Here is an 11,534-nt window from a genome sequence, read left to right on the forward strand (position 1 = left end):
CTTTTAACAGACAAGTAAATCTTTTTTTATTCTGATTTTTTTTTATTTTTTTTATTTATTGGATAGAGACAGCCAGAAATCGAGTGAGTAGGGGAGATGGAGAGGGAGAGAGAAAAAGAGATACCTGCAGCCCTGCTTCACCACTTGCAAAGCTTTCCCTCTGCAGGTGGGAACCAGGGGCTCGAACCCGGGTCCTTGAGCACTGTAACATGTGCGCTCAACCGGGTGCACCACCACCTGGTCACAACAAGTAAGTCTTTTTAAAATGTGATTTTATTGGAGTCAGGTGTTGCCGCACCTGGTTGATGACACGCATTACCATGTGCAAGGACTTGAGTTCAACTCCCAGTACCCACCTGCAAGGGGGAAGCTTCACAGGAAATGAAACAGTACTGCAGGTATTTCTCTTTCTCTTTCCTTCTCTCCCTCTCCCCCCTCAGTTTCTCTCTGTCTTATCAAATGAAAGAAAGGAAGCAAATGGCCACTGGGAGTGATGAATTCACCATACAGGCACCAAGTCCCAGCAATAGCCCTAGAAGCAATAAAAATCAATAGTAAAAATAAATGTGATTTTAGTTCAGCCAGCTGGATTCGCTTGTAGGAAAACCATGGGCCTAGATCATAAAGATAATTACCATTTATTTGCATATGCTATTCTAAGAGATATTTTATAGTGACACAGTGGACAAAAGTAGTGAGTGGAATTGCTCTCTACAAATACCAAAAAAAAAAAAAAGTCATTGTTACTTTTGTCCTAGACAAAAATAAGTTTGAGTACATTAGGAAATGATGTTGTGGGGAGGGGGAGAAGCAAAGTTAGAGCCACTGTAATAGAATTTTGTGGTGGTAAAAAAGAAACAACTTTGGCACCTGGGAAAAAAAAAAACTTTAGACCCCTGGGGCGGGCAAGGAGGGGAGGTTAGTATTCTTTTCATATGCTAGACCCAGTACCACAGCCTAGCAACACTGGTACAGTCTGCTGGAATAGAGCTACTACTGCAGCTGGCAGCCTGACCTACTCTGGTTTGATTGCTCTTCCAGTTTCTGAAAACGGAAAAAAAATTATGTGGATAAACTTAGTCTAAAAGTTACTGCAAAGTCTGACCATCAATAGAAGCCTTACAGCATGGATTCTCATTCCCAAGTGTGTACAAATACATAAATAAGTACAACCTTCTTTCATTCTGACTGATACAAAGGTATATTCTTCAGAACATCAACAGTCTTGACCCAGGAGTGACCAGAGTCTGCAAATACTAATACTGCTCATCTAACTTAAAGTGATCCTGCCTCTAATCAAGTTGAACAATATATCCCCAGCTGGCTCACTCTGTATCTTTTCAAGCTATGCCTTCAGATCTACAAAGAAAGAGGCCACAGAGTATCTCTCCGCTGGGAATAGTGGTTGCCTTTTTCAGTTCTTTCTGGGGAATTTTTTTAATGTCTTCTTTTTTATAATTTATTTATTTATTCCCTTTTGTTGCCCTTGTTGCTTTATTGTTGTAATTATTATTGTTGTCTATCTTCGTTGTTGGATAGGACATAGAGAAATGGAGAGAGGAGGGGAAGACAGAGAGGAGGAGAAAAAGACACCTGCAGACCTGCTTCACTGCTTGTGAAGCGACTTCCCTGCAGGTGGGGAGCCGGGGGCTCCAACCGGGATCCTTACTGGTCCTTGCGCTTTGCACCACGTGCGCTTATGCTGCTGCTGCTGCTGCTGCCTGACTCCCCTTTGGGGGGAATTTAACCCAAGTCAGTGAATCAAAACTCCTCTGCATGAATCATAATGAATTCACTGTGTCCTAATTGTCTATACCCGAGATTTATTCATCTTTTACTGAATCTGGGATCTTAGGAGACATGATTAATAATGCCACAAGTTAGACGAATTCCTTTTTTTTTTTTAATTTTAACATACAGGAGCACACTTTATTATTAAAACACTAAGCATACTTTTTTTTTACATTTTTTCTTTTATTGGGGGATTAATGATTTACATTCAACAGTAAATACAATAGTTTGTACATGCATAACATTTCTCAGTTTTCCACACAACAATACAACCCCCACTAGGTTCTCTGTCATCCTTTTCCAGGACCTGTACTCACCCCCCTCCCACTCACTCCAGAGTCTTTTACTTTGGTGCAATACACCACTAAGCATACTTTTTAATCAAACTGCATTGTACTCATTTCATACCACACATCTGACTCTACAGACTCTATTCTAACTGCTACAATTCAGTCTATCCTATAATAGTAGTTTTCAATTAGACAGGAACCTTTATATTGTAATCTGCAGTCAGAGACTAATTCTTTTAACAAGAGTTTTGCTAACAGTAGCCTTAATTAAATATTGTTTTAGATGGGTCAAATGGATATAGCCTCAGTCTCTGTCAGACAGATTAATCACGATGGCTAACAGGGTAGCACACTCAAAAAGAAAGTTCTAGAAACTAAGGCAATACAATAGAGAGGATAATGTTGGTCTACAGTCCAGTGTGAGTCTCTCTTGATCTCACACTTCCTGCTTGGTTTCAATATTACAAGATCATGAGCACTCAACCTGAATCTTTTCTCAGGGTGATATTTGCAGCAGACAGATAACCCTGTGATGACCTTTCAAGACAAAGGCCAAGATTGCTTATTGTTTGCAAAATTAGAAAAAAGCAGTGAACATCCACCTCTTCCCAAGGGAAGTGCTTTTCATTTATGACACAATCCTATTGCATGCAAACCATTTAATTATGCCATTTTCTGAATTCTGGAGGAGTGAGGAAAAGAGCACTAGGGAAGTCAGTCAACATTCATGTTGCTTTCAGTGTCAAAAATAATAAAGTCCTTTGTTTATGACCTAGGACGATTGTGTCTTCACTGCCATCTCAGAGAAACAAGAAGCTTATTTATTTATAGTCAGATCCTACGCCTGAGAAAGCTCCATCTCTGACTCCTTTATAGACAGTAAGTTGAATTTTAATTTTTTCAAGAAAGATGTTTCTCAAAACTGACTTTTTTGAAGACTACAACATATATCCCCAGTGAGACTTAATTGATAAGATCCTTCAATGATTGTCTTATATACTTTAATGAAATAAAAACTCCTTCTGGGAAATTAATATTAAAAACCCAAATGACTACTAGTTGTGTGTCTAAATTAATAGCCAGTACACAATCTAAAGTAGACTAATTTTAACCAGTCTTCTGACTACAGTGATAATCTTTAATCAGACTTTTACAAAAATCTGGTCTCCTATAAAATGTCTCCTCCAAGGACAATTATTTAAGCTTTTCTTCCCTGAGGCCTTTTTCTTGCAGTAATTTGGGGAAAGAAAACTTTGATGTCTCATAATTATTTAATTGGAAGAAACTTTTTTAGACTTTGTAAAAATATTTTACATGTATAGTTTTTTTATTGTTGTAGTTATTGGTGTTGTCATTGTTGGACAGGACAGAGAGTAATGGAGAGTAATGGAGAGAGGAAGATGGAGAGGAGGAGAGAAAGATAGACACCTGCAGACCTGCTTCACTACTTGTGAAGCAATTCCCCTGCAGGTGGGGAGCTGGGGGGCTCAAACTGGGATCCTTACGCCAGTCCTTGCACTTTGCGCCACCTGCGCTTAACCCACTGCGCTACCACCCGACTCCCAGATGTATAGTTTTTACTAAGGATCTTTCACTATGGAGTCAAGAGCTTTAGAGTTGACTGAGTTCGCTCTAGTTATATCTGATAAACTGGTAAAGGGAGGTTATCAAAGAAAGTAAAAGGTTTATTTGGAAGCGCTAACTGCACTCCCATGTTCATTGTCACATTGTTCACAATAAGTATGATGTGAAAAAAAACCTACATTCAATGGTTAAAAGATGAAATATAAAAAAAAGATGAAATCTGAGGGCCAGCTGGGCAGTGGCACACCTGGTTAAGCCATAGTACTAAGCACAAGGACCTACACAAGAATCTGGATTTGAGCCTCGGTTCCCCACCTGCAGGAGGGAAGCTTCACAAGCATCAAAGCTGGTCTGCAAACGACTCTCGTTCTCTCTCCCTCTCTGTCTCCCCCTCCTTTCTCAATTTCTCCTTGTCCTATCCAATAAATGGAAGGGAAAAAATGGCCATCAGGAGCAGAGGATTTGTAGTGCCGTCATCAAGCCCCAGCAATAAACCTGGAGGCAAAAAAAAAAAAAAAAGATGAAATCCTGCCATTGTAACAACATGAATGGACATGGAGGACACTCCAGTAAGTAAAACAAGCCAGACAAAGAAGTAAAAATACTGCAGGAAATCACTTACAAGAGGAATCCTTAAAAAGTCAAACTCAGAGCAGGTGAAATAGCTCAAGTCGTGTACTGCTTTGCCATGTGCACCACCCAATTTCAAGTACTATCCTCGCCTTATTGATAGTTACTAGTGCGGCTCTCGTCCTCCTCCTCCTCCTCCTCCTCCTCCTCCTCTTCCTCCTCCTCTATCTATCTTCCAAAAGAAAAACTCAAACTCAGAAACCAAGACTAGAGTGGTGGTTACTCATTAATGACTAATTTCCAGTGTTCTGCTGAATTTGGAAAGTGATCACTGCTTATTATATGGACAATGATAGTGATCTGGCTTTTATCTGTTTGCTCGTTTCAGCATGTGTACGGACACAGGCGTTGTACAGATACACATGTGTACAGATGCACACATTGTTGACTTCCACAGTTAGCCAGATGCAATGTGTACTTTTGTTTCCTATGCCTTTCTGCAGGGGTACATCCTTCTTGGATTCTCACACTATGCATGGGATTTCTAGCCACTTATTCTACTGTGCAAATTTTCATTTCTCCACACATTGGCCCCCTCTAAAATTTTGTTGCCTTCACTATTTATATCTATTTTTCTGTCCTTCTGTGGATTTATGTCCTCAATTTCCTTGCTAGATTTTAGGGGGAAAAAATCAGGAGATATAGAGATTACTGTGGATACTTGATGTTCTTTTTTTATCTTTTTACTAGGAGGTTAATGCTTGATATTCTACTGGCTCTGCAAAATTATCTTACTTGGTATTTTGTAAGAAAGTTTACACATCCATGTGCTATCCAAGAATGAAAGAGATAACACTCATGTCTTTGACATATCATTCTTTTAAGTCCTACCCTTCTGCCCTTCTCTGAATATCATCAGCATTTGTCTACCATTTGATTTACTGGGGAAAGTACCAGGATAAATGTCTTCTCTCTCTCTCTCTCTTTGGATATATATATCAGAGCACTGTCAACTCTAGCTTACAGTGGAGCTTGAGATTGAAACTTGGACCTTGGGCCTTGGAGCCTCAGACATAACGTTTCCTTCCTTTCTTTCTTCCTTTCTTTCCTTCTTTCTTTCTTTCTTTCTTTCTTTCTTTCTTTTTCATAACTATTATGCTGTTTCCCCCAGACCTCTTCTCTTTTTATTCCCAGTTATATGTGAGGCTCTGATATTCCACCTGATTTCTCCAGCCTTCTCTATTCATAACTATGACTTGTTGAGGCTCTCCCATCATCTCTAATGTCATATTCTGTCAGGAAATAATTATAAAAATCCCACCTTCTCTGGTCTCTAGAAGTATGAAAAGCAACAATGCCTACTAGAATGACTGGAACAACTTGTGGAAGCAGATCTTTGACTGAGGGGGAAAGCAAGAGAGCAATTCAAAGTTTATGTTTTCTTACCTTGAAATTAGGGAAATTAACATATTCATGGATAAGGAATTATTAACATCAGACTTTACTTTGAATTTTATTAATAAAGAACTAGTTGAGTATGGGAAGTGTTTGCTTCTTAAGCTCTAGCCATTTGAATAATTGTTGAGTTAATTGAGAGTGAGAGGCAAACAGTCACAGACTGTGCAGGAACCAGAGTGAATCACACAGTCAGAGACAGTCAGCAGTCATGTTCTGCTCAGAGTTTGAGTTCAGCTTCCCCTGCAGTTCCTGTCACCGTGTCACTCATAGCACAGTAGTACACAGCTGAATCCGATTCTTGGACTGAGACTTTCTTCAAGTGGAAGGAGGAAGTTTCTTTATCATATGTAGCTTCAAAACCTTTGTTTGTTCCCTTTGCTTTGTCTGTCTGGGCTTTTAGGAGTAACTGCAGACCTTCTCCAGGATACTGCATGTACCAGAAAAGCACAAGGTATCCCAAGGCTGAATAAGTACAGTTCACAGTCAAGGAAGCTTTTTCTGAGACGGTCAGTTGGCCTCCCATCTGGGTCACTGAGTCACCACGTACTTGTCCTGTTGAAACATAAGAGTCATGCCATTGGGAGCATAAGGATCTCAGATGAAATTTAGGTTCCAGATTCTACTGCCAGAACAAAAGAATCCAAATTTTAAGAGGCATTTTACTTACCAAGCACTAACAGTACCACAGCCACTAAGCTTGGAGAAGAATTCATCTCTAGAGTGTCACCTAAACAATGCTCTCAGTTCTTAACATGAAGAAATGTTGGGGTTACAGTAAAATGATTGACATCTACATTTCACACAGGAAGAGTCTGTGTTTGAAAGTTGTACCCCCCTGGTGGACATGATCTGAAATGAAACGCACAGCTCCTAGACTCCAACTAGTTTTCAGTAACTTAATCTTCAAGTGTTCTTAGGAATCTGAATGATAAGACCAGGAAGACAGCTCCTCTGAGAAGCTGCCCGCTGTACCATGTATATGACCCAGGTTGGAGACCAGACCCTACCATACTGCAGAAGCTATAGTGCTACAGTGTCTTTCTTTCCCTCCTCTACCTCTACCCTCTATCTCTCTGATTCTTGCTGTCTGAAAAAAATTGGCCTATAGAGGTGAAGTCCCAGCAACAAGAAGAAAAAGAAAGTAGGAGAGATTTTTTAAGAACTCTAAAATTTTGTTTTTTGTAGTAGACACCTGATAAAGAATTCTTTAATAGAGCAGAATATTTCTATAGCTAAGAAGAAATCAGTTTCCTTGAGTCTTTGATTTTATGTTTTTGTATAGTCATCATGGATCAGTCTATACTTCAGCAGAATGTCAGAAAAATGACTTGGAGTTGAAAGCATGTCATTATTGGGTGTTTTTAAGTACTGTAACCCTATACATATGATACACTCTTAACGCTTTTTTTCCCTAATATGTAAACTATGCTTGATTTCTCCAGTTGATCTAAGTATGAACACTTCCTCAAGTACAGGGTTCAATCAAGGATGAGATATTGTATTTAGTTGACAAGACTTTTAGTCTCCTTAAATCTAAGCATTTTCTACCTTTTCGTTGATCTTTCACAATAATGATATTTTCAACACTTTAGGACAGTTGCTTCAGAGAAGTTTCATCAGTTTAAATTTGAATGACCATTTCCTCATGAGAAGATTCTGGTTGGAAAAAAAAAAAAAAAGAAAGAAAGAAGGAAAGAAAAAGAAAGAAAGGAAGGAAGGAAGGGAGGGAGGAAGGAAGGAAGGAAGGAAGGAAGGAAGGTAGGAAGAAGAGGTTCTGGTTGAAAATTCTTGGTAGAGAGATGACATAAGTGATAAAATGCCCTGCTTAGTATTGGGGTCAGGAAAGTAAAATGCTGAACACTAGATTTCTCGGTTGCAAAAGTTCTCCTGTCTCTCACCATTTATTCTAGCCTTTAGGTTCATGATTAATCAACAATTTGTATGGCTTTATATATTAACTCTTTTTCAGCCACCAGGTTCCAGGTGTTACCATGATGCCAACTGGACTTCCCTGGACAATATGCCCTGGAGCTCCTCAGAGCCCTGCCCCACTAGGGAAAGAGAGAGGCGGGCTGGGAGTATGGATCGACCTGTCAACGCCCATGTTCAGCGGAGAAACAATTACAGAAGCCAGACCTTCCACCTTCTGCATCCCACAGTGACCTTGGGTCCATACTCCTATGGGGTTAAAGAATAGGAAAGCTATCAGGGTAGGGGATGGGATACAAAGCTCTAGTGGTGGGAATTGTACCCCTCTTATCCTATGTTCTTTTCAGTGTTTCCATTTTATAAATAAATAAATTTTTAAAAGTAAAATAAAATGGGATATGACAATCTTCCCACTCAGTACACCTGCATCCTCAAACTTCTAGTCACTACCCAGGTGGGCTAAACCTCGGAGTCGTAGCATAAGCCAGGTACATGTGATGGTGAAACTGGTCATGGCCCATTCCACTCATAGACCCCTGTCCCTGATCCCCATGAGACAGCTAATACAGTGTGGAGACAGAGGGAATTACCCACTCTACTGTGCCAATACAACAGTCTGAAGAAAGCCCGTTCATTCTTTAAACAAACAAAAAAAAGTACCACTAAGGGGACAGAAAGTGGCGCACCTAGTTAAGTGCCCACATTATAGTGCACAAGGACCCAGGATCAGGCCCCTGGTCCCTACCTGCAGGGGAAAAGCTTCACGAGTGGTGAAGTAGAGCTGAAGGTGTGTCAGTTTCTATCTCTATCTCCCTCACCCCTCTCAGTTTCTCTCTGTCTCTGTCACTATCCAATAATAAATAAATAAAATTGAAAAAGAATAGATACAATAATGGAATAGCTTGCATTCTACACAGGAAAACAAAAATAAACATATCATAGTAGAGTCAAACATAGGCCCCTAGTAGGAGTATCAATCTGATCCCAAGAGAGGAAAAATACATACAGTGTATGTATTTTTGAACAAATTTTGAACAAATTTTCCTGGAAAAGTTGATAATTTTTTTCCTTTCCCCTTATTTTCTGTGAAGAATGAAGTTTTTTCATGAGGTTGGGTGGCGGTGCCTCTGGTTGAGTGCACATGTTACAATGCACAAGGACCCAGGTTCGAGCCGCCAGTACCTACCTGCAGAGGGAAAGCTTCACAAGTGGTGAAGCAGGGCTGCAGGTGTCTCTCTCTCTCCCGCCCCCTCAATTTCTTTCTCTGCCCTGTTAAATGAAAAGGAAAGAAAATGATGGGAAGAAAGAGAAGGGAGGAAAGAAAGAAAAAGAGCTAACAAGCCAGGCGAGTGTCAGGAACATTGCATTGGTGGCGCAGGCATCAAACCCCAGCAATAACTATGATAGCAACAAAAAAATAAAAATAAATTTAAAGAAGAAATTCTGAGATCAATACCCAGCATCACATGTACCACAGTGACTGATGTTTTGATATCCTCTCTCTCTCTGTCTCTATCTCTCTCTCCCTCTCTCCCTCCCTCTCCTTCTCTATCTCTCTCTCCCTTTCCCTTTCCCTCTCTCTCTCTCCTTCTCTCTCTCCTTCTCCCTCTCCCTCTCTCTCTCCTCCTCTCTCCCTCTCTCCCTCTCCCTCACCCTCACCGTCTCTCTCTCTCTCCTCCATCTTTCTCTTTCTCTCTCTCTCTCTCTCTCTCTCTCTCTCTCTCTCTCTCCCCTTCACTCCCTCTTCCACATCTCTCTCTAGTGTTAATAAATCTTTTTAAACACTGGAAGAAAAACATGTTTGGGTGTGTTTGCTCCACTTCAATTTCTAAATGAGTCTGAGGAACATGGGTGTTCATTGTATTTGATTCAGTCCCAATTTAGTTTCCATTGACTTTGGGGCTCAATGTCCAAATGCAACATGTATGCTAAGGCCCTAGAGTGTATTGCCCAAGTGTTCTTCTATGTATGTTATAATATGAGGTCTAATAATATAGTCGTTGATTCAATGGTCTGGTTACACATTTTTAATGTGGACGTCCAGTTTTCCTAATTCCTTTGTTGAAGGGTTTTCTTTACTCCATGTATGGCTTTCACTCATATGTCACATGGCTACATATGTGTGAGTCCTGAGTTTGATCCTGCATTGCATACACACATACGATGGCCTGGTTCTCTCTATACCTATCTTTCTGTGTTTCTGTCTCTGTTCCTCTCATAAAGAGTGAGCCATACCCATAAGAGACTGGGATGATAGCACAGTGGTTCTGCAAAAAGAACAGACACTCATCTGGGTTTCAGATGATTCCACCTTTCTGATTAATAGTCTGTCTGCCATTGGAATGACCAAAGAAATTGTTAAAGATGGTCCCATTCCTCTTTCATTATTCAGTACATTTAAATTTTCTTCTTCTCCTTCTGTTTCATCACTTCTTTCTTAATTAAGACAATGAGTCTGGGGTCAGTTGGTGGTGCATATGGTAGAACATATGTTATCATGTGGGAAGACCTAAGTCCCAAACAAGGACCCCACCTGCAGGGAGTAAATTGGATGATTGGTAGAGCAGTGCTGCAGGTGTTTCTCTTTCTTACTCTCACTTTCTATATATCTGTGTCTCTCACCCTCTATTTGAAAAAAAAGGAAAAATGTCTGCTGAGAGTGGTATAAACACTGAGTCCCAGGAGCAATCCTGGTGGGGAAAAAAAAACAAAAACAGATCTTCCAGCATACAGCTCACCATCCCAATTCCTGCTATTTTCAGTTAAAAAGACATAGAGATGTCACTTCACTACCTGTCTGTGGTGAGCATTCTTTGACTTGGTCAAAGCAGATGTGTGTATCAAGCAGAGCCCTCAGGTTTTGATCCACCTCCCTCTCACATGCCTCTCACTGTGTGTCTCTCAGTGCACAGAAATACAGTGCTGAGTCCTCCAGCTGTGAAGCTGAAATGACAAGGTTGATGGACTTGCTTGCCTTCTGGAAGTCCACTGTGTAGCGACCTTCAGTTACATTTGCCTGGTTGTAAGAGTCCTGGCGAATGAGCAAAATCATCTCCCCACTGCTGGGCTGCTTGTACCACAGCAAACTATAAGATGTAGAACTGGTATCATATGTGCAGTGCAGAGTCACATTTCCCTTCTGCATAAGCATTTCTGGCTGGTCTTGAGTCACTGTCTGGGCAATACTGTATCCTACAAGAAAAAAACAATCAGAAAGTTCAGGGACAAGCAATGGGACAAAGAAATTCTGTTTTACATCTTGCTATTCCTTCTTAGAGAACCCTGAAGACAATGTCTGTCCCCACCATTCTTGGCTCATGGAAGCGGCACACACCACTGGAGCAAGCCCTACCTAGACACATGGATGCCACAAGCACCTTCAGAAGGATGAGCAACATGTTTCAGCTCTTCTACTGGGCAGAAAATATCTTCTTTTGCAATACCAGGGCTCTGCACAATGAAGAAAGAATAACAGGGCGGGATGGAAATGCTGAGTTATGTTGCTGCTGCTGCTGCTGCTGCTGCTGCTGCTGCTGCTGCTGCTGCTGCTGCTGCTGCTGCTGCTGCTGCTGCTGCTGCTGCCCCAGAACAAGAAACAGAGGTTTTCTGGTACAGCAAGTTGCAGTAGGTCAGGTCAAACAGCTGTGCTGGGAGTCATTCCCACACACACTTCCTCTTGGGTCAATAAACTCTCTTTTCTTTCTTTCTCCCTTTCTTTCTTTCTTTCTTTCTTTCTTTCTTTCTTTCTTTCTTTCTTCCTTCTTTTCTTTCTTTCTTTCTTTCTCCTCACTTTCTTTCTTTCTTTATTTTTTACCAGAGCACTGCTCAGATCTGGTTTATGATGGTGCGGAGGATTGAACCTGGGACTTGGGAGCCTCAGGTTCATACCTTCGCCCTAATAAAGTCTTTATT

At 40.8% G+C, this 11,534-nt stretch overlaps 2 gene segments (V, D, J or C); both read right to left on the reverse strand.

The window, feature by feature from the left end:
• Positions 1-5,910: 5,910 nt before the first annotated feature.
• On the reverse strand, positions 5,911-6,442 carry LOC132533394 (T cell receptor alpha variable 9-2-like). The segment is given in 2 exon segments: positions 5,911-6,245; positions 6,361-6,442. Coding segments are annotated over 2 exon segments (381 nt in total).
• A 4,067-nt stretch (positions 6,443-10,509) lies between these two features.
• On the reverse strand, positions 10,510-11,020 carry LOC103126861 (T cell receptor alpha variable 14/delta variable 4-like). The segment is given in 2 exon segments: positions 10,510-10,814; positions 10,975-11,020. Coding segments are annotated over 2 exon segments (351 nt in total).
• Between the last annotated feature and the right edge of the window lie 514 nt (positions 11,021-11,534).

Source organism: Erinaceus europaeus, chromosome 16 (genome assembly GCF_950295315.1).
Source record: "Erinaceus europaeus chromosome 16, mEriEur2.1, whole genome shotgun sequence".
NCBI lineage: Eukaryota > Metazoa > Chordata > Mammalia > Eulipotyphla > Erinaceidae > Erinaceus > Erinaceus europaeus.